Here is a 23,680-nt window from a genome sequence, read left to right on the forward strand (position 1 = left end):
ACGAACTATAGTTTTGGCAAGTTGGTTAGGACATCTACTTTGTGCATGACAAGTTATTTTTCCAACAATTGTTTACAGACAGATTATTTCATTTATAATTCACTGTATCACAATTCCAGTGGGTCAGAAGTTTGCATACACTATGTTGACTGGGCCTTTAAACAGCTTGGAAAATTCCAGAAAATGATGTCATGGCTTTAGAAGCTTCTGAAAGGCTAATTTACATAATTTGAGTCAATTGGAGGTGTACTTGTGGATGTATTTCAAGGCCTACCTTCAAACTCAGTGTCTCTTTGCTTGACATCATGGGAACATCAAAAGAAATCAGCCAAGACCTCAGAAAAAAAAAAAAATTCTAGACCTCCACAAGTCTGGTTCATCCTTGGGAGCAATTTCCAAACGCCTGATGGTACCACGTTCATCTGTACAAACAATAGTATGCAAGTATAAACACCATGGGACCACGCAGCCATCATGCCGCTCAGGAAGGAGACGCGTTCTGTCTCCTAGAGATGAACGTACTTTGGTGCGAAAAGTGCAAATCAATCCCAGAACAAGGAAACAGGTACAAAATTATCTATATGCACAGTAAAACGAGTCCTATATCGACATAACCTGAAAGGCCGCTCAGCAAGGAAGAAGCCACTGCTCCAAAACCGCCATAAAAAAGCCAGACTAAGGTTTGCAACTGCACATAGGGACAAAGATCGTACTTTTTGGAAAAATGTCCTCTGGTCTGATGAAACAAATATATAACTGTTTGGCCATAATGACCATCGTTATGTTTGGAGGAAAAAGGGGGAGGCTTGCAAGCCGAAGAACACCATCCCAACCGTGAAGCACGGGGTGGCAGCATCATGTTGTGGGGGTGCCTTGCTACAGGAGGGACTGGTGCACTTCACAAAATAGATTGCATCATGAGGGAGGAAAATTATGTGGATATATTGAAGCAACATCTCAAGACATCAGTCAGGAAGTTAAAGCTTGGTCACAAATGGGTCTTCCAAATGGACAATGACCCAAAGCATACCTCCAAAGTTGTGGCACAATGGCTTAAGGACAACAAAGTCAAGGTATTGGAGTGGCCATCACAAAGCCCTGACCTCAACTCTATAGAACATTTGTGGGCAGAACTGAAAAAGTGTGTGCGAGCAAGGAGGCCTTCAATCCTGACTCAGTTACACCAGCTCTGTCAGGAGGAATGGGCCAAAATTCACCCAACTTATTGTGGGAAGCTTGTGCAAGGCTACCCGAAACATTTGACCCAAGTTAAACAATTTAAAAGGCAATGCTACCAAATACTAATTGAGTGTATGTAAACTTCTGACCCACTGGGAATGTAATGAAAGAAATTAAAGCTGAAATAAATCATTCTCTCTACTATTATTCTGACGTTTCACATTCTTAAAATAAAGTGGTGATCCTAACTGACCTAAAACAAGGAATTTTTACTAGGATTAAATGTCAGGAATTGTGAAAAACTGAATTTAAATGTATTTGGCTAAGGTGTATGTAAACTTCCGACTTCAACTGTAAGTCACGGCAAGATGTGTAGAATTGCAGGAAATGTTCTTAGCAGGAAATTCGCCAAGCCCACCACCTAAACCCCATTTTTATCCAGAAATAAACCCCGTTTGGTAACACTTTACCTGAAGCTATAATGCATTATAAGACTTGTCATGAGCATGTATGACCCCCTTTTATAAAGTATTATAAAACCATCTCATAGTGAACTGACTAAGTAACAGCCATTTTGAGTTACTTCAATGATTATGTTTTTTATTTTTAAAATCAGGTAAACAGAGGTCAGAGGTCATCCAATCCACTCACCCCTGCGGCAGACTCTATTCCATTGACCCCCTCTGCCATGGGCGTAGCTGCCTGTATCTTAGCCGGACTGGTCGCCATCATTGTCTGAGTTGGTGTTAAGGTGCAGGACGGGGCTAACCGGGCCACAGCCTGGGTCACTGCAGCAGCCAGCTCATCAGCGTTACTCTCTGACGCTGGGTCGTTCAGGCTGTCTGCTGGGGCCAGGCCCTCGGTGGGCTGGATCAAATCATAAAAGTTTATTTATACAGAATTTCGTAAATAATTAAAAATGCAGTTCAAAGTGCTTATTTAACAAATACAAACAACACATTCAGATCGCCCCAAAAAAAGACAGACAGACAAGACAAGACAGTAGGGCTGCACAATATGGCAAAAGAGATGCATATCACACGCAATATTTTGAAAACGCCACTAAAGCCCAACGTACGTTTTTAATTCTAGTTAATTCTGTCGTCTCCCTCCTCAACTCGTGACTACTCCCCCCCCCCCCACACACACCAAGCCCCGCACCCTGTCAATCAAGCAGCCCAGGTCATCATCCTCGTCGCCGTCAGATTCACTATAAAGTCATTCTGTTAGAGCAGTCCAGGTCATCCTCGTCGCCGTCAGATTCACTATAAAGTCATTCTGTTAGAGCAGTCCAGGTCATCCTCGTCGCCGTCAGATTCACTATAAAGTCATTCTGTTAGAGCAGTCCAGGTCATCCTCGTCGCCGTCAGATTCACTATAAAGTCATTCTGTTAGAGCAGTCCAGGTCATCCTCGTCGCCGTCAGATTCACTATAAAGTCATTCTGTTAAAGCAGCCCAGGTCATCATCCTCGTCGCCGTCAGATTCACTATAAAGTCATTCTGTTAAAGCAGCCCAGGTCATCATCCTCGTCGCCGTCAGATTCACTATAAAGTCATTCTGTTAAAGCAGCCCAGGTCATCATCCTCGTCGCCGTCAGATTCACTATAAAGTCATTCTGTTAGAGCAGTCCAGGTCATCCTCGTCGCCGTCAGATACACTATAAAGTCATTCTGTTAGAGCAGTCCAGGTCATCCTCGTCGCCGTCAGATTCACTATAAAGTCATTCTGTTAGAGCAGTCCAGGTCATCCTCGTCGCCGTCAGATACACTATAAAGTCATTCTGTTAGGTCAACAAATGGTTCCAAACAAGAATGTTGTCGCTTTCTTCCATAACATCAATCACACTGTTTAAATGGATTCCAACAGTTCAAGTATTGTGATCTATATGACCAGTAAAATATAATGAGACTAGACAGAACGAAAGATACAGACAGACAGAGACACTTAGACCGCAGGCAGAGACAGGGGCAGGCAGACCGTTAGAGACAGGGGCAGGCAGACCGTTAGAGACAGGGGCAGGCAGACCGTTAGAGACAGGGGCAGGCAGACCGTTAGAGACAGGGGCAGGCAGACCGTTAGAGACAGGGGCAGGCAGACCGTTAGAGACAGGGGCAGGCAGACCGTTAGAGACAGGGGCAGGCAGACCGTTAGAGACAGGGGCAGGCAGAGACAGGCAGAGACAGGCAGAGACAGGCAGAGACAGAGGCAGGCAGAGACAGAGGCAGGCAGAGACAGAGGCAGGCAGAGACAGAGGCAGGCAGAGACAGAGGCAGGCAGACCGTTAGAGTAAAACAGTGGCTGGGCTGACTGACCTGGTTGTGTTGTGCTGCTGCTGCCTGGGCAGTAGGAGACAGTTGGAGACAGGCAGTTAGAGGAAGACAGGCAGACAGAGAGACGGCGACAGGCAGGCAGGCAGACAGTTAGCGACAGACAGGCAGGCAGAAAGTTAGCGACAGACAGGCAGAAAGTTAACGACAGACAGGCAAGCAGGCAGAAAGTTAGCTACAGACAGGCAAGCAGGCAGAAAGTTAGTGACAGACAGGCAGGCAGAAAGTTAAGGACAGACAGGCAGGCAGAAAGTTAAGGACAGACAGGCAGGCAGAAAGTTAGCGACAGACAGGCAAGCAGGCAGAAAGTTAGCGACAGACAGGCAGGCAGAAAGTTAGCGACAGACAGGCAAGCAGGTAGAAAGTTAGCGACAGGCAGGCAGCGACAGGCAGGCAGGCAGAAAGTTAGCGACAGACAGGCAGCGACAGGCAGGCAGGGAGTCAGCGACAGACAGGCAGGCAGACAAACAGTTAACGACAGGCAGTAAAACAGTGGTTGGGCTGACTGACCTGGTTTTGTTGTGCTGCTGCTGCCTGGGCCTGGGCCTGAGCCTGAGCCTGAGCAAGAGCCTGGGCCTGAGCAAGAGCCTGGGCCTGAGCCTGGGCCTCCTGCAGCTGCTGTTGTTGTTGTACCAGGGCTGCCAGCTCAGCCTGAGTCAACACAATGGGGATGGTGGTGGTGTGATGGCCACCGTCTCCTTCATCTGGAAGGGGGGGGGACAGGAGAGATGAGAATGCTAAATGCTAAACGCTAACGATTCTCTCTCCAGTCCTAACCACACATCTGGTTAAAACAGCCAATCTGTTAGCCTTCCAGGGACTTGCTAGCGTTGGAATTTAACAAATCAGTAACGACCCCCTGCTGGTTCTACATCAGGGGCCCGTATTCATAGCGTCTCAGAGTAGCGGAGCAGTAGGGGCCTAGTGGAGCGGTAGGGGCCCTGGTGCTGGAGCGGTAGGGGCCCTGGTGCTGGAGCGGTAGGGGCCCTGGTGCTGGAGCGGTAGGGGCCCTGGTGCTGGAGCGGTAGGGGCCCTGGTGCTGGAGCGGTAGGGGCCCTGGTGCTGGAGCGGTAGGGGCCCTGGTGCTGGAGCGGTAGGGGCCCTGGTGCTGGAGCGGTAGGGGCCCTGGTGCTGGAGCGGTAGGGGCCCTGGTGCTGGAGCGGTAGGGGCCCTGGTGCTGGAGCGGTAGGGGCCCTGGTGCTGGAGCGGTAGGGCCCTGGTGCTGGAGCAGTAGGGCCCTGGTGCTGGAGCAGTAGGGCCCTGGTGCTGGAGCAGTAGGGCCCTAGTGGAGCAGTAGGCCCTAGTGGAGCAGTAGGCCCTAGTCCCCAGTCTGTCTTTCTCTACTTCCTCATGACAGCCTGTATGGCCAGGGTCTGTATGGCCAGGGTCTGTCTGGCTCACTCTCTGTCTGGCTGGCTGTCCGGCTCTCTGCCCGCCCTTCCGCCCGCCCATCTGCCCACCCGTATGTCTACTCACTCATGACAGCGTGCTGTGCGGCCTGCAGGACAGCCTGTATGGCCTTGGCCTGGGCGTTAGCCTCCTCAGTAGCAGCGTGTTGTGCCGCCTCCTCGGCAGCAGCAGTAACAGCCAGCTCCTCGGGGGTTAAACCCGTCACCATCAGGGTCTGCTGGCCCCCCGAGCCACCTTCAGACATCAGCTCTGCAGGCAGGCCCTAGACAACAGGATGCAGAGAAGGGGGGAGTGGGGAATTTGTTGAGGACAATTCAATATATTCATACATCTTGACAACGAAACAACTAGTTTGCTCAGAAATTAATTGTACCTCCTGCTCCCCCTGGTTCTGTTCTTCCATGCCCTCCACATGGACATGTATCCCAGCTGCAGCAGCCTCCTCCAGGGTCACGACCCTCACCGTGCCCTCTGGGAGAGAGTCGGTCTGCATGGCCTCCTCTTCCTCTTCAGCCCCCGATGCCACCGCCTCAGACGACCCAGACATTGATGAGATCTCCTGGAGGATATAGAAGAGAAAGAGTCAAGGAGAGAAGAGAGAGCGCGAGCGAGAGAAGGAGAGCAAGAGGAGAGCGAGCAAGGAGAGCAAGCGAGAGGAGAGCAAGAGAGGAGCGAGAGAGGAGAGCAAGCAAGGAGAGCAAGCAAGGAGAGCAAGGAGAGCGAGCGAGAGGAGAGCAAGAGAGGAGAGCAAGAGAGAAGGAGAGCGAGCAAGGAGAGCAAGAAGGAGAGCAAGAGACAGCGAGCGAGAGGAGAGCAAGAGAGGAGAGAAAGAGAGGAGAGCGAGAGAGAGCGAGTGAGAGCAAGAGGAGAGCAAGAGGAGAGCAAGAGAGAAGGAGAGCGAGCAAGGAGAGCGAGCAAGGAGAGCGAGCAAGGAGAGCAAGCAAGGAGAGCAAGGAGAGCGAGCGAGAGAAGGAGAGCAAGAGGAGAGCAAGAGAGAAGGAGAGCAAGAGAGAGCGAGCGAGAGGAGAGCAAGAGAGGAGAGAAAGAGAGGAGAGCAAGAAGGAGAGCAAGAAGGAGAGCAAGAAGGAGAGCGAGCGAAGGAGAGCGAGCGAAGGAGAGCAAGAGAGGAGAGCAAGAGAGAGAGAGCGAGAGGAGCGAAAGAGAGAAGGAGAGCAAGCAAGGAGAGCAAGAAGGAGAGCGAGAGAGCGAGCGAGAGAAGGAGAGCAAGAGAGGAAAGCAAGAGAGCGAGCGAGAGCAAGAGAGGAGAGAAATAGAGAAGGAGAGCAAGAGAGGAAAGCAAGAGAGCGAGCGAGAGCAAGAGAGGAGAGAAATAGAGAAGGAGAGCAAGCAAGGAGAGCAAGAAGGAGAGCGAGAGAGCGAGCGAGAGAAGGAGAGCAAGAGAGGAAAGCAAGAGAGCGAGCGAGAGCAAGAGAGGAGAGAAATAGAGAAGGAGAGCAAGAGAGGAAAGCAAGAGAGCGAGCGAGAGCAAGAGAGGAGAGAAATAGAGAAGGAGAGCAAGCAAGGAGAGCAAGAAGGAGAGCGAGAGAGAGCGAGCGAGAGAAGGTGAGCAAGAGAGGAGAGCAAGAGAGGAGAGCGAGCAAGGAGAGCAAGAAGGAGAGCGAGAGAGAGAAGGACAGCGAGCGAGAGAAGGAGAGCGAGAGGAGTCAGCGATGAAGTAAAAATAAAAGAAAAGGGCTGAATTGTCAAATTCTCAAAACTTACTGGGTGGTTTGCACCAACATTGTTTCAATTATTTTTAGATTAAGGTTAAATTAATACTAGGATTAATTAAAAGCTTGGTTTAAAGTTTGATTAATAGATAAAACCTTGATTTAACCAGTTTAATAGTTAACCCATGTGGCTGCTACCCACCATAATGTCCAAAATAAATGTCTTTAACAGTCTATAGTGCAGAGAACGGCGGTGGGGCTCAAACCAGGGATGCCCTAACACCCAAAGGACAAGTACAGTAACCACAAGCCCCTAAAAAAAAGAAAAGAGTTGACCATATGAAAGCATTGGTGTAATAATGTCCTTACAGGTACGCAGGGCCCAGGTGTGGGCGTGGACTGAGTAACCGTGGTGACGGCTCTGCCAGATGTCGTTGATGCGCTGGTCTCGGTGGTTGCCGAGGACGACGAGGGAGCCTCTGTAGTTCCATTGTCTCCTTGTGTCGAGTCACCAGGCTGAGCTGGAGGGAGGAGAAACGTCCCAACATTATGAATAAAAACGGTCCCCCCTGCCAACAGCAGGACCAAAGCGGTCCCCCCTGCCAACAGCAGGACCAAAGCGGTCCCCCCTGCCAACAGCAGGACCAAAGCGGTCCCCCCTGCCAACAGCAGGACCAAAGCGGTCCCCCCTGCCAACAGCAGGACCAAAGCGGTCCCCCCTGCCAACAGCAGGACCAAAGCGGTCCCCCCTGCCAACAGCAGGACCAAAGCGGTCCCCCCTGCCAACAGCAGGACCAAAGCGGTCCCCCCTGCCAACAGCAGGACCAAAGCGGTCCCCCCTGCCAACAGCAGGACCAAAGCGGTCCCCCCCAACAGCAGGACCAAAGCGGTCCCCCCAACAGTAGGACCAAAGCGGTCCCCCGAAACAGTAGGACCAAAGCGGTCCCCCGAAACAGTAGGACCAAAGCGGTCCCCCCAACAGTAGGACCAAAGCGGTCCCCCCAACAGTAGGACCAAAACGGTCCCCCCAACAGTAGGACCAAAACGGTCCCCCAAAATAGTAAAAATAAAGAAAAAAATGCTTGAATGAGTAGGTGTCCCCAAACTGGACTGGTACTGTATGTTTGTGTTACTGCTCCACTAAAACAATCTCAGTCGATCAACAGCCTAACGACCAAACAATCGACTAATTGGGGTCAGCCCTACAGCGTTGTTATTGTGAAGTGGAAACATCTAGAAGCAACAACGGCTCAGTTGCGAAGTGGTAGTCCACACAAGTGGTAGTCCTCGGTTACAACACTCCATACTGAGTCCCAAATTGCCCCTGGAACCAACATCAGCACAAGAACTGCTTGTTGGTAGCTTCATGAAATGGGTTTCCATGGGCGAGCAGCCGCACACAAGCCTAAGATCACCATGGGCAATGCCAAGCGTCGGCTGGAGTGGTGTAAAGCTCGCGGCCATCGGAATCTGGAGCAGTGGAAACGCGTTCTCTAGAGTGATGAATCACGCTTCACCATCTGGCAGTCCGATGGACGAATCTGGGTTTGGCGTATGTCAGGAGAACGCTACCTGCCCCAATGCATAGTGCCAACTGTAAAGTTTGGTGGAGGAGGAATAATGGTCTGGGGCTGTTTTTCATTGTTCAGGCCTCTTAGTTCCTGTGAAGGGAAATCTTAATGCTACAGCATACAATGACGTTCTAAACGATTCTGTGCTTCCAACTTTGTGGCAACAAAGGCCCTTTACTGTTTCAGCATGACAATGCCCCTGTGCACAAAGCGAGGTCCATACAGAAATGGTTTGTCGAGATCAGTGTGGAAGAACTTGACTGGCCTGCACAGAGCCCTGACTTCAACCCCATCGAACACCTTTTGGGATGAATTGGAACGCCGACTGTGAGTCAGTTGGCTGAATAGAAGCAAGTCCCATCAGCAATGTTCCAACATCTAGTGGAAAGCCTTCCCAGAAGAGTGGATGGAGGCTGTTATAGCAGCAAAGGGGGGAACCACCTCCATATTAATGCCCATGATTTTGGAATGAGAAGTTGGACAAGCATCTGTCCACATACACTACATGACCAATAGTATGTTGATTTTTATTTGATTAATAAAATATTTAAAAACTGTGCCTAAATAAATGACATTAACAAGAATTACATTAAATTAATTTCCATGACTTTTCCGATTTGATAATTTTCCAAAACTTTTACAAGCCTGGGAGAAAAAAATATAAATACAATGACTTTTCCAGGATTTTTCATACCTGTAAAAACCCTGACCGTACGAACCGGAATCTGTCAACTTGAAGAAAGCGACGGGTTTACAGACACAGTCATATGCTCAGTGGATAGATAACAGTAGGACCTACCTGTGGTAGCCGTGTTGGTCGTCCCTGTTTCATGTGTTTCACACGGCGGATTGGAACACACTCTCTGGACCGTCCCCGTCCCTGCCAGGTTGGACGTAGTCTGAGATGGGGTGTTGGTCGTCCCGGTCTCGTGTGTTTCACACGGCGGATTGGAACACACTCTCTGGACCGTGCCTGTCCCTGTCCCCGTCCCCGCCAGGTTGGACGTAGTCTGAGATGGGGTGTTGGTCGTCCCTGTTTCATGTGTTTCACACGGCGGATTGGAACACACCTTTTGCACTGTCCCTGTAGTCTGCCCGCTGCCCGTACTGGAGTTGTCCTGCGTCGACGTAGTGGTAGTGCCAGTCTGGTGTGTTTCACAAGGTGGACTGGAGCAGACAGGAGAGGTGAGGGGGCATCCTCCTCCTCCTCCACCGCTGGATGACTTGCTCTGGTTATCTGAGGACGAGGAGCTAAGCGTCATGCCCATCTTGTCAGAACCCATGTTAGAGCGTGCGGTGGTCGAGGTGTAGGTGGTCCCCGTTCTCAGAGTCTCCGGTCGTAGCACCCCGGGCACAGAGCTGGTACCAGAGACAGACGAGGGGGAGACGGCTCCGGAGGAGGGGCACGGAGAGGACGGGGGATCAGACCCGCTGGTGTTGTCGCTTACGCAAGAGCCTTGTTGTTGCTGGTTGGATCCCATGTTACAGCTGGCGGTAGTCTGGGTGTTGGTGGTACCTGTATCGTGGGTCTCTGACGGCGGGTTGGTGCACACCTGCTGTACCTGGCCCATGTTGGAGGACGCCGTCGTTTGAGTATTGGTGGTGCCGGTCTCGTGAGTTTCACACGGCGGGTTTGTACACACCCTCTCTACCCCACCATTACCAGTCATGTTAGCGGAGGCCGTGGTAGCGGTATTGGTAGTGCCGGTCTCGTGGGTCTCGCAGGGTGGGTTTGAGCAGACCAGGGTCACGGTTCCTGGGTCGCCTGCCTCGGGCTGAGTGGAGGAGGGGTCGGCGGAGGTGGGGGAGGACAGGATGGAGACAGGAAGGTCATGGACAGGCTGAGCCTCTACACCGCTAGGGGTAGTGATTAAGGTCACTTGGGTGGCCTGGCCTCCTGCCTGGAGGACAGAGACACAAGAGGTCAATAAAACAACTTAATACAATTCAATCTAGCCAATAAAATTAAGAAAAAAAATTATATAAAATGGAATTCAATCATTCCGAGTGTTATGTTTTCATGGTGGCAAGTCGGAACAGAAAGAAAATTGCTACAGAAGCACTGCAATGTCTCCCGGGACGTCAGCTCGGCGTCTCCCGGGACGTATCGACGTCAGCTCGGCGTCTCCCGGGACGTACCGACGTCAGCTCGGCGTCTCCCGGGACGTACCGACGTCAGCTCGGCGTCTCCCGGGACGTACCGACGTCAGCTCGGCGTCTCCCGGGACGTACCGACGTCAGCTCGGCGTCTCCCGGGACGTACCGACGTCAGCTCGGCGTCTCTCGGGACGTACCGACGTCAGCTCGGCGTCTCTCGGGACGTACCGACGTCAGCTCGGCGTCTCTCGGGACGTACCGACGTCAGCTCGGCGTCTCTCGGGACGTACCGACGTCAGCTCGGCGTCTCTCGGGACGTACCGACGTCAGCTCGGCGTCTCTCGGGACGTACCGACGTCAGCTCGGCGTCTCTCGGGACGTACCGACGTCAGCTCGGCGTCTCTCGGGACGTACCGACGTCAGCTCGGCGTCTCTCGGGACGTACCGACGTCAGCTCGGCGTCTCTCGGGACGTACCGACGTCAGCTCGGCGTCTCTCAAGACGTACCGACGTCAGCTCGGCGTCTCTCAAGACGTACCGACGTCAGCTCGGCGTCTCTCAAGACGTACCGACGTCAGCTCGGCGTCTCTCGGGACGTATCGACGTCAGCTCGGCGTCTCTCGGGACGTACCGACGTCAGCTCGGCGTCTCTCGGGACGTACCGACGTCAGCTCGGCGTCTCTCGGGACGTACCGACGTCAGCTCGGCGTCTCTCGGGACGTACCGACGTCAGCTCGGCGTCTCTCGGGACGTACCGACGTCAGCTCGGCGTCTCTCAAGACGTACCGACGTCAGCTCGGCGTCTCTCAAGACGTACCGACGTCAGCTCGGCGTCTCTCAAGACGTACCGACGTCAGCTCGGCGTCTCTCAAGACGTACCGACGTCAGCTCGGCGTCTCTCAAGACGTATCGACGTCAGCTCGGCGTCTCTCAAGACGTATCGACGTCAGCTCGGCGTCTCTCAAGACGTATCGACGTCAGCTCGGCGTCTCTCAAGACGTATCGACGTCAGCTCGGCGTCTCTCAAGACGTATGGACGTCAGCTCGGCGTCTCTCAAGACGTATGGACGTCAGCTCGGCGTCTCTCAAGACGTATGGACGTCAGCTCGGCGTCTCTCAAGACGTATGGACGTCAGCTCGGCGTCTCTCAAGACGTATCGACGTCAGCTCGGCGTCTCTCCGGATGTATCGACGTCAGCTCGGTGCCTCTCGAGACGTATCGACGTCAGCTTGGTGTCTCCCAGGTGTATGCCACCAGGAAAAGCTTAGCAGCAAATTTAAATGGGAGTCAATCCATTCTAAGTATTAATGACGACAGTATTCACCTGTACCAAACTGGACTGACATAGCAACTGTGGTAGATAAGACACTAAGGCTGCAATTCTGATCTTTTTATTCACTAATTGGACTCTTGACCAATTAGATCAGCTCTTTTGCCAATAATTGGGCAAAAGATCAGAATTGGGCTACCTGTGTAAACGCATCCTACGTCATCCTACAAAAACTGTACCTGTGCTGTGGAGACGGTGACCTGTCCAGGCAGGGTCGTCATGGTGCCCAAGGTAGTGATAGGAGCAGCAGTGGCAACACTTCCTCCTGCCAGGCTGGTTGACACTGTGCCAGTCACCGTACCCAACGTAGTCACACCTGTTCAGAGGGAGAACATTGATTTGTGAATTGATTGACGGCCATTGGTAACGCTAACAGACCGGTACCCAGGCTAGTGTAAATGGGACTGACGCTACAAAACGGCACAAGCTAAAGCATGACAGTGACTGTTGATGATTCAATGTGTCACTAACTAAATCATATTTAGTAGCATAACTAGACATGACTAGCAAAGATGTGATTATCACCGGAGCTCCTTACCTGTGGTTCCCTTGACGACCAGGGTGGTGACGTTAGGTTTGACACCGGAAACCGTTACCGGGGAGACGAGACGTACACCTCCCATGGGGACGGTCCGTAAAATAGTTCCAGGCTGTCCGGGGGCACCCTTCAGCACCACCTGGTAGAAACAGAGAATGTATAAATGCGCAAAATAGGAAATATACACAAAGTTAGAGCAAAACCAGCATGTTCGTGAGAGTCTCATTTTTCCACAGAGGGGTCATAATAGTTTTTGTAGGGTGAAACCGTTCAGACGTTTTGGTGTGAGAAGATAAACCCCGCTCTAGCTGACTCCATTCACTGCAGATGTACGATAAAAAAAAAATATAATAACAAATAAAAAATTGAAAAAATTAAAATTAAAAATATTTAAAAATAAAATAAAAAAATAAAAACACAAAAAAAAAAAAAAATAAAAAAATCGCTGAATTGAGACTCAGCCCATGCAACAACAAAATAAAGATATCTCTAGCTTAAAAACAAGACGGATTTTTAATGGGGATTGTTTTATTAAATGTTAATTAGGAGGGAAAGGGTTAACTGACATTTTAGACTCTTCCCACACGCCAAGTCATTTTTCTCAGCTTTAGAAGAGTCTGTGGTTATCCTTTGATATATAATTACAGACTTACTCAGCGGGAATTGTTGATATGTTGTACATTTTATCATCTCGAGTATTTTACAGATAGAAAATAATAATAAAAAAAATAATAAAAAGACAGTTTCTCCACAATTTGCTCTGGACAAGTCCGGTCCCGGAGTGTATAAACAAAATGAAACCAAAATATTTAGGCTGACTTCATCCAGTGTCCGGAAAAATGCATTGATATGCAAATATGTGTATATTTAATGAGATTACAGTGCCTTCAGAAAGTAGGCTATTTAAACCCTTTGACTTTCCCAACATTTTGTTGTGCTGCAGCTTGAATTTAAAATGGATTACATTGAGATTTGTCGTCACTGGTCTCCCCCCCCCCCCCCCCCCCCCCCCCCCCCCCCCCCCCCCCCCCCCCCCCCCCCCCACACACACACACACACACACACACACACACACACACACACCCCACAACCCCATAATGTAAAAGTGGAATAATGTTTTTAGAAATTTGTAACTAATTAATTACAAATGAAAAGCTGAAATGTCTTGAATCAATAAATATTCAACAACTTTGTTACGGCAAGCCCAAACAATTTGCTTAACAAGTCACAAGTGGCATGGACTCACTCTGTGTAAAAAGTGTTTAACATGATTTTTTAAATGACTACCTCATCTCTGTACCCAACACACATACAGATAATTGTAAAGGTCCCTCAGTCGAGCAGTGAATTTCAAAACACAGATTCCACAACAAAGACCAGGGAGGTTTTCCAATGCCTGGCAAAGGGCGGTGGGTAATTAAAAAAAAAACATTTTTAAAGCAGACATTGAATATCCCTTGAAGCATGGTGAAGTTATTAATTACACTACGGATGGTTTTTGTAATACACCAAGTTGCCAGAGGAGGAAGTAAACCCCTCAGAGACTTTAAAAGAGCAAATGGCCAACAACCAATTTTACAGAGATTGAATAATTTTTTTTATAATAATAATAAGCAAATGTTGCACAATCTAGGAGCGGAAAGCTCACAGCTGTAATCGCTGCCAAAGGTGATTCTAACATGTATTGACTCAAGGGTGTGAATACTTATGTAAATGAGATATTTCTGTATTTCATTTTTCAATCAAATTTGCCAAAATGTATAAAAACCCTGTTTTCACTTGGTCATTATGGGCTGTTGTGTGCAGCTCTATTTAATCCGTGTTGAATTCTTAACAACACAATGTGGAATAAGTCAAGAGGCATAAACACTTTCTGAAGGCCTAGAGGTATAACCTCATTTGCAGATTTATTTGTTTACACGAAGAACTGGTTTACATTCAACTGGTAAAAGTTGATTGTGATATGATTAAAGGGAACATGTAGCTATGAGGGTGTGGTGCCTGGTCTTAACGTCTCTCAGGGGAAACATGTAGCTATGAGGGTGTGGTGCCTGGTCTTAACGTCTCTCAGGGGAAACATGTAGCTATGAGGGTGTGGTGCCTGGCCTTAACGTCTCTCAGGGGAAACATGTAGCTATGAGGGTGTGGTGCCTGGCCTTAACGTCTCTCAGGGGAAACATGTAGCTATGAGGGTGTGGTGCCTGGCCTTAACGTCTCTCAGGGGAAACATGTAGCTATGAGGGTGTGGTGCCTGGCCTTAACGTCTCTCAGGGGAAACATGTAGCTATGAGGGTGTGGTGCCTGGCCTTAACGTCTCTCAGGGGAAACATGTAGCTATGAGGGTGTGGTGCCTGGCCTTAACGTCTCTCAGGGGAAACATGTAGCTATGAGGGTGTGGTGCCTGGCCTTAACGTCTCTCAGGGGAAACATGTAGCTATGAGGGTGTGGTGCCTGGTCTTAACGTCTCTCAGGGGAAACATGTAGCTATGAGCGTGTGGTGCCTGGTCTTAACGTCTCTCAGGGGAAACATGTAGCTATGAGGGTGTGGTGCCTGGCCTTAACGTCTCTCAGGGGAAACATGTAGCTATGAGGGTGTGGTGCCTGGCCTTAACGTCTCTCAGGGGAAACATGTAGCTATGAGGGTGTGGTGCCTGGCCTTAACGTCTCTCAGGGGAAACATGTAGCTATGAGGGTGTGGTGCCTGGCCTTAACGTCTCTCAGGGGAAACATGTAGCTATGAGGGTGTGGTGCCTGGCCTTAACGTCTCTCAGGGGAAACATGTAGCTATGAGGGTATGGTGCCTGGCCTTAACGTCTCTCAGGGGAAACATGTAGCTATGAGGGTGTGGTGCCTGGCCTTAACGTCTCTCAGGGGAAACATGTAGCTATGAGGGTGTGGTGCCTGGCCTTAACGTCTCTCAGGGGAAACATGTAGCTATGAGGGTGTGGTGCCTGGTCTTAACGTCTCTCAGGGGAAACATGTAGCTATGAGCGTGTGGTGCCTGGTCTTAACGTCTCTCAGGGGAAACATGTAGCTATGAGGGTGTGGTGCCTGGCCTTAACGTCTCTCAGGGGAAACATGTAGCTATGAGGGTGTGGTGCCTGGTCTTAACGTCTCTCAGGGGAAACATGTAGCTATGAGGGTGTGGTGCCTGGTCTTAACGTCTCTCAGGGGAAACATGTAGCTATGAGGGTGTGGTGCCTGGTCTTAACGTCTCTCAGGGAAGTATTTTTTAGGGATGGGCATTTGAAATCATAATAAAAAAATGTTTTTATAGGATTTTTGACTAACTTGGGCACTTTGCTTTACAGCCTGAGTAACGAGAGTAACGAGAGAGAGAGAGAGAGAGAGAGAGGAGACGGTGCAGCTCTGCTTACTGCTGCGGCAGGAAGTAGCAGGGCGCTCGGGGTGTTTGACATGGGGCTTGCTGCTGCGGCAGGGAGTAGCATGGGGCTCGGGGTGTTTGACATGGGGCTTGCTGCTGCGGCAGGGAGTAGCAGGGGGCTCGGGGTGTTTGACATGGGGCTTGCTGCTGCGGCAGGGAGTAGCAGGGGGCTCGGGGTGTTTGACATGGGGCTTGCTGCTGCGGCAGGGAGTAGCAGGGGGCTCGGGGTGTTTGACATGGGGCTTGCTGCTGCAGCAGGGAGTAGCATGGGGCTCGGGGTGTTTGACATGGGGCTTGCTGCTGCAGCAGGGAGTAGCAGGGGGCTCGGGGTGTTTGACATGGGGCTTGCTGCTGCAGCAGGGAGCTCGGGGTGTTTGACATGGGGCTTGCTGCTGCAGCAGGGAGTAGCAGGGGGCTCGGGGTGTTTGACATGGGGCTTGCTGCTGCAGCAGGGAGTAGCAGGGTGCTCGGGGTGTTTGACATGGGGCTTGCGTGAGTCGCTGCTGGCCAGCCCCAGGTGTGGGCATAGTGCTGATGGTCTTGTCTGGTGTTACTGTACCAGGGTTAAAGGTTAGAGAGGGGATAGAGGAGGGTACCTGTGTGAGTCCCTGCTGGCCAGCCCCAGGTGTGGGCATAGTGCTGATGGTCTTGTCTGGTGTTACTGTACCAGGGTTAAAGGTTAGAGAGGGGGTTGGTATACCTGTGTGAGTCCCTGCTGGCCAGTCCCAGCTCTGGGCATTGCGCTGATGATCTTACTGTACCAGGGTTAAAGGTTAGAGAGGGGATAGGTGTACCTGTGTGAGTCCCTGCTGGCCAGCCCCAGCTCTGGGCATTGCGCTGATGATCTTGCCTGGTGTCCCAGTGCCTGGTGTCATCATCTTAGTGGTAATGATGGTAATGGGGGACTTCATACCACTTCCTGTCACTCCTGACCAGAAAACAGATGAAATATATTAGTACAGTTATATGTAGAAAGCAAGGGAAACCCATTTCTGGTATATCAACTAAATAAAATTATGCCATAGCTAGAACAAGGAGCCAGACGTTTCACCAGATGTATAAACCTGAAGAATCCAGTTGGAATTTCCACTCACTACCAAATATGGTGATGACAAGAAGCCCAGTGGCCGGCACCGGGAAGAGATGAAACTGGGCCAACGTTCTGCTCACGGAAGAAAATCCCGACCTCAATAGTTTTCTGTTCCCAATAGGGATGTGACAAATTGCATTTTTTCCCCCCTTCTTATAGTTTTAAACACCCCCTTTCAAAAAAAGCAGTTTAAACATTAAGACATTTTTCACAAAATTCCAAGTAAAATCCTATGATTACTAGGGGGCCCAATAAAGTTCTACTACAGTCATACAGTTGGTTAAGGCATCTGGAGTCTGTTTTGTGGCAGGTGAAATTGTCCCAAAGACAAACTTTAATTCACATAGACTCCAGTGTTCCTTCCATTTGTTATGTGTATTAAAGCAGCTCACAACAACAACAAAAAAAGTGATCCTTTTTCCCCCTCCGTTACTTGTCACTCATTCAATTTTAATCCCCTTCCACATGCGAGTGGCGTGCACCAAAGCCTACAGAAATGTACAGGCGAATGCATCTTAAATTTCTACCAATCTGTGTGCCAGTTATGGTTTCTATATGCACCTTTTCATGGAACAGTTTAAATGTAATAAAAAAAATAAAAAAAAACGTCTTCATATCTCAAAATTATTATCTTGTAGTTAATCAAAATTCGAAATAAATTATAAAAACCTAAAAAGTAAGTTATATTGCAAACTATGTAAAAAAAAAAAAAAAATACATACATAAAGCCAACAAATAAAAACATTGTAGCTTGCAGGTAGAAGATATCTGGATAAAAATAAATATCTTATAAAATCAACATGAGCTACACATGTTTAATTTTGATTCAAGTCAAGACAAATATCTATATTTTGGAATGTCGTTATGTTGATGTTCGGGAGACTGCCGTCACAGGAAATGGGAACAGACCACTTTTTCCTGTTAGTTAACTTAAACGAATCACGACGTGACCATAGAATATCAGCAGTGATAACGGCTGGCTGCTATTTAAGTGATAGTTCGACTGTCAAATCCATGTACTGGTGCATGACAAGAGACTTTTTCCCCCAGAGACCGCCCCGAAATTTTCACCAGTGCGTGAAAAAAAAAGAAGAAAAAAAAAGGTTCCAGACCTGCAGCGGACAAATACATTAGATTTGACAGATTAATTGATTGGAATGATCGATAGGAAGTAGACGGACCCGTTTGTCCGATGGTCGACATGGGTATGGTCTTGATAATGTGGGTGCCCGGTTTAGAGGTGGAGGTGGGCATGCTGCTGTAGGACAAGATGGTGGGCTTGCCCCCCGCGGTGCCCCCGGCCTTGGAAGTGGTGATGATGGTGGTGGGCGTGCCGTCGGCTGATGTCACCAGCTTCAGGATAGTACCCGCCGGGAGAGGACCCTTCGTCTGGTGGGGACAGGAAGAAGAGACAGGGGTCAGAGGTGAAGACGAGAGGTGGAGGCTGTCGTACATCATGCTAGCTACACATTGTGAAATAGAGCCCCGCCTTGTAGTTGGTGTAATATCCGTCGAGATGGATTTTACCGCCTGTTGTTCTATGCATAAAAACTAACAAGCACTGACCATTCTTTAGCACACCAGTATCTCTACTCGCACATCATCCTCATCTGCACATCTATCACTCCAGTGTTAATTTGCTCAATTGTAATTACTCCGCTACTTTTGGCCTATGTATTGCCTTACCACCTTAGTCCATTTGCACACACTGTATATAGATGTTTCTATTGTGTTATCGACTGTACTTTTGTTTATCCCATGTGTAACTCTTGTGTTGTTGTTTTTTGTCGCACTGCTTTGCTTTATCTTGGCCAATGCTCTACTTTCCGGCTACCCGGATAAAGCACTAAATAAACTTCAGTTAGTGCTAAATACGGCTGATAGAATCCTGACTAGAACCAAAAAATGTGATCATATTACTCCAGTGCTAGCCTCCCTACACTGGCTTCCTGTTAAGGCAAGGGCTGATTTCAAGGTTTTACAGCTAACCTACAAAGCATTACATGGGCTTGCTCCTACATATCTTTCCGATTTGGTCCTGCCGTACATACCTACACGTACGCTACGGTCACAAGACGCAGGCCTCCCTACTGTCCCTAGAATTTCTAAGCAAACAGCTGGAGGCAGGGCTTTCTCCTATATGGAATGGTCTGCCTACCCATGTGAGAGACGCAGACTCGGTCTCAACCTTTAAGTCTTTATTGAAGACACATCTCTTCAGTAGGTCCTATGATTGAGTGTAGTCTGGCCCTTGACAACTACTGTGATTGTTATTATTTGACCCTGTGGTCATCTATGAACATTTGAACATCTTGGCCATGTTCTGTTATAATCTCCACCCGGCACAGCCAGAAGAGGACTGGCCACCTCTCATAGCCTGGTTCCTCTCTAGGTTTCTTCCTAGGTTCTGGCCTTTCTAGGGAGTTTTTCCTAGCCACCGTGCTTCTACACCTGCATTACTTGCTGTTTGTGGTTTTAGGCTGGGTTTCTGTACAGCACTTTGAGATATCAGCTGATGTAAGAAAGGCTATATAAATAAATTTGAAGTCGCAGTTGTAAATGAGAACTTGTTCTCAACTGGCCTACCCGGTTAAATAAACGTGAAATAAATACATTTCAGCTTGGTAGACAGTTGGGAGACTCATTCTCTATACGTCAGAACACATTCGAGATCTGTTTCCACAGGATCTCACAGGGACTATGGATAAGATTCAGCTGTCGATGTGAATTCACCAATAAGTTGATCGTTGTGTACCGTCCTGTAATTACACAACTACAGGTAACACCGCCCTGTAATTACACAACTAAATGTGAATAACTAAATGTATTCCTGACCTGTATTGAATAACTAAATGTATTCCTGGCCTGTAGTGAATAACTAAATGTATTCCTGACCTGTATTGAATAACTAAATGTATTACTGACCTGTATTGTATAACTAAATGTATTACTGACCTGTATTGTATAACTAAATGTATTACTGACCTGTATTGTATAACTAAATGTATTACTGTCCTGTATTGAATAACTAAATGTATTACTGACCTGTATAACTAAATGTATTCCTGACCTGTATAGTATAACTAAATGTATTCCTGTCCTGTATAACTAAATGTATTCCTGACCTGTATTGTATAACTAAATGTATTCCTGACCTGTATTGAATAACTAAATGTATTCCTGGCCTGTATTGAATAACTAAATGTATTACTGACCTGTATTGAATAACTAAATGTATTCCTGACCTGTATTGTATAACTAAATGTATTACTGACCTGTATTGTATAACTAAATGTATTACTGACCTGTATTGTATAACTAAATGTATTACTGACCTGTATTGTATAACTAAATGTATTACTGTCCTGTATTGAATAACTAAATGTATTACTGACCTGATTTCAATAACTAGATGTATTACTGACCTGTATTGTATAACTAAATGTATTACTGACCTGTATTGTATAACTAAATGTATTACTGACCTGTATTGTATAACTAAATGTATTACTGTCCTGTATTGAATAACTAAATGTATTACTGACCTGTATTGTATAACTAAATGTATTACTGACCTGTATTGTATAACTAAATGTATTACTGTCCTGTATTGTATAACTAAATGTATTACTGACCTGTATTGAATAACTAAATGTATTACTGACCTGTATTGAATAACTAAATGTATTACTGACCTGTATTGAATAACTAAATGTATTACTGACCTGTATTGTATAACTAAATGTATTACTGACCTGTATTGTATAACTAAATGTATTACTGTCCTGTATTGAATAACTAAATGTATTACTGACCTGTATAACTAAATGTATTACTGTCCTGTATTGAATAACTAAATGTATTCCTGACCTGTATAGTATAACTAAATGTATTCCTGTCCTGTATGAACTAAATGTATTCCTGACCTGTATTGTATAACTAAATGTATTCCTGACCTGTATTGAATAACTAAATGTATTCCTGACCTGTATTGTATAACTAAATGTATTACTGGCCTGTATTGAATAACTAAATGTATTACTGACCTGTATTGTATAACTAAATGTATTACTGACCTGTATTGAATAACTAAATGTATTCCTGACCTGTAGGATGTGCTGTAGGCTGGAGCCAGCCTGTCCCGTCACCGCTCCGGTCTGACCGGGCTTCGTCTGGACCACTGACATCACCTTCCCCAGGTTGGACAGGTTAGACAGCTAGAGAACAGGAAGTAGGGTTAGAGATCGTCAGATCACAGAGGAAAGACTGATCTAACGCAACAGGACTTTAAACTATCAACACAGGTCTATATCTATTTAATGTATTAGAGCATATGACACTATGACGTTTCCACGCGACTTATTAAAAACAGGTTTATTTAACACCATATATCTTTGTGTATTGTTGTACTTACATGGCTGAGGAAACTATATCATTTGAAATTGGTCACATAATAAAAGTTAATTCATTCATTTATTCATTCATGCCAGTTAGCAGTTGCTTACAATACACTGAGTGTATACAGTACAATGCATGTTTAATGTGACCCCCCCATTGGGGGGAATGGACTGTTCCACAGTACATGTTCAATATGTGACCCCCCCATGGGAGGGAATGGACTGTTCTACTGTACATGTTTAATATGTGACCCCCCCATGGGGGGGAATGGACTGTTCTACTGTACATGTTTAATATGTGACCCCCCCCATGGGGAGGAATGGACTGTTCTACTGTACATGTTTAATATGTGACCCCCCCATGGGGAGGAATGGACTGTTCTACTGTACATGTTTAATATGTGACCCCCCATTGGGAGGAATGGACTGTTCTACTGTACATGTTTAATATGTGACCCCCCATTGGGGAGAATGGACTGTTCTACTGTACATGTTTAGTATGTGACCCCCCCATGGGGAGGAATGGACTGTTCTACTGTACATGTTTAATATGTGACCCCCCATGGGGAGGAATGGACTGTTCTACTGTACATGTTTAATATGTGACCTCCCCATGGGGCGGAATGGACTGTTCTACTGTACATGTTTAGTATGTGACCCCCCCATGGGGAGGAATGGACTGTTCTACTGTACATGTTTAATATGTGAATGGACTGTTCTACTGTTCATGTAAAAGACAACAGAAGGTATCCTAAACTAACCCAATGCTGCACGTCCTTGCCAGACATCACTTTGTTTTGACCCTGGTTGGCCGCAGTCAGCTTAGAACGGGGGGACAAAACAGATGCAGTGAGTCACTGCTAAACCAGGGGTCAATAAATAATAATATTTAAATCAGAGTTCACTGGCTAACTTAGCGATCCTGCTAAACCAGGGGTCAATAAGCTGGTCAGCTGACTTGCTTAAAACCTTGTTTGTTTTAAAATACTTTTTTTTTTTGAAAATGGGCATTGATTATTTCAATAAAGTCGAACGAACAATTACAGAAACGGAACCAGAAAATCTTAAATTACTACTGAATTATAAAAAGTTATTATTATGTTATAAATATTTAAATCAGAGTTCACTGGCTAACTTAGAGATCCTGTTAAGGCCTCTGTCAGGTGTGATCTTACCAGCGTGCCACCTCCTCCCAGAGTGAGGGGACTCTTAACCAGAGTGATTGTCTTGGTGACTCCTCCCACTACCGTGGTAACCACCTGGTGTTGCTGGGCAACCGTCACCGTGCCAGACTTGTGCACGGTGATGATTGGCCGATTGGGCGTTCCGGGCGTGGCGACACCTGACGTGCCCACCTGAGCCGCAGCAGTCTTCAGCATGCGAGTAGCTGGGTTACTGATCTGAGAGAAGGAACGAGACATGGATTGGGGGTCAGGTTTCAAATATCTACTATTCTTTTTTGTTTTTAATATAAGTAGTGCCTTTAAAGCCCATATGGGCTGGACACTTGTTTCAAATACTGAATATATTTTTTCCCAAAGTACTCTAATATTATGCTCACAACACAGTTCGTATATGCAGTGTATTCGGAAAGTATTCAGACCCCTAAACTTCATCCACATTTTATTAAGTTACAGCCTTATTCTAAACTATATAATATTTTTTTCCCCTCATCAATCTACACACAATACCCCATAATGACAAAGCAAAAACAGTTTTATTTTGCAAATGTATTATAAATAAACTGGAATACCTTATTTACATATGTATTCAGACCCTTTGCTATGAGACTCTAAATTGAGCTCAGGTGCATCCTGTTTCCATTGATCATCCTTGAGATGTTTCTACAACTTGATTGGAGTCCACCTGGGGTAAATTAAATTGATTGGACATGATTTGGAAAGGCACACACCTGTCTATCTAAGGTCCCACAGTCGACAGTGCATGTCAGAGCAAAAAGGACTTGTCCGTAGAGCTAAGAGACAGGATTGTGTTGAGGCACAGATCTGGGGAAGGGTACCAAAACATTTCTGCAGCATTGAAGGTCCCCAAGAACACAGTGGCCTCCATCATTCTTAAATGGAAGACGTCTGGAACCACCAAGACTCTTCCTAAAGCGGGCCGCCCAGCCAAACTGAACAATCAGGGGAGAAGGGCCTTGGTCACGGAGGTAACCAAGAACCCAATGGTCACTGTGACAGAGCTCTAGAGTTCCTCTGTGGAGATGGGAGAACCTTCCAGAAGGACAACCATCTCTGCAGCACTCCACCAATCAGGCCTTTATGGTAGAGTGACCAGACGGAAGCCACTCTTCAGGAAGAGGCACATGACAGCCCACTTGGAGTTTGCCAAAAGGCACCTAAAGGACTCTCAGACCATGAGAAACAAGATTCTCTGGAACAGAGATCCTTGATGAAAACCTGCTCCAGAGCGCTCAGAACCTCAGACTGGGGCAAAGGTTCACCTTCCAACAGGACAACGACCTTAAGCACACAGCCAAGACAACGCAGGAGTGGCTTCGGGACAATTCTCTGAATGTTCTTGAGTGGCCCAGCCAAAGCCCGGACTTGAACATCTCTGGAGTGACCTGAAAATAGCTGTGCAGCGACGCTCCCCATCCAACCTGACAGAGCTTGAGAGGATCTGCAGAGAAGAATGGGAAAAACTCCCCAAATACAGGTGT

General features: G+C 47.6%; 1 protein-coding gene across 6 annotated transcripts in view; it reads right to left on the minus strand.

Annotated features, from left to right (window-relative positions):
• LOC106566343 (host cell factor 1) overlaps positions 1-23,680 on the minus strand; it is a 46,687-nt gene that overhangs the window by 11,427 nt on the left and 11,580 nt on the right. For 5 of the 6 annotated variants that reach the window (XM_014134268.3, XM_045692840.2, XM_014134270.3 and 2 more), the window contains 14 exons: positions 22,173-22,397; positions 21,759-21,818; positions 20,707-20,817; positions 17,782-17,989; positions 16,305-16,438; positions 12,126-12,264; positions 11,767-11,903; positions 8,959-10,060; positions 6,958-7,109; positions 5,292-5,477; positions 4,985-5,180; positions 4,019-4,212; positions 3,494-3,517; positions 1,831-2,046 (listed from right to left, as the gene is read on the minus strand). In XM_014134268.3, coding sequence (XP_013989743.2) covers positions 1,831-2,046; positions 3,494-3,517; positions 4,019-4,212; positions 4,985-5,180; positions 5,292-5,477; positions 6,958-7,109; positions 8,959-10,060; positions 11,767-11,903; positions 12,126-12,264; positions 16,305-16,438; positions 17,782-17,989; positions 20,707-20,817; positions 21,759-21,818; positions 22,173-22,397 — 3,084 coding nt within the window. The remainder of the gene's footprint in view (positions 1-1,830; positions 2,047-3,493; positions 3,518-4,018; positions 4,213-4,984; positions 5,181-5,291; positions 5,478-6,957; positions 7,110-8,958; positions 10,061-11,766; positions 11,904-12,125; positions 12,265-16,304; positions 16,439-17,781; positions 17,990-20,706; positions 20,818-21,758; positions 21,819-22,172; positions 22,398-23,680) is intronic. The other variant, XM_014134269.3, reaches the window with a different exon arrangement.

The sequence above is a fragment of the Salmo salar genome, chromosome 13 (assembly GCF_965601325.2).
Source record: "Salmo salar chromosome 13, fSalSal1, whole genome shotgun sequence".
In the NCBI taxonomy this organism is placed as follows: domain Eukaryota; kingdom Metazoa; phylum Chordata; class Actinopteri; order Salmoniformes; family Salmonidae; genus Salmo; species Salmo salar.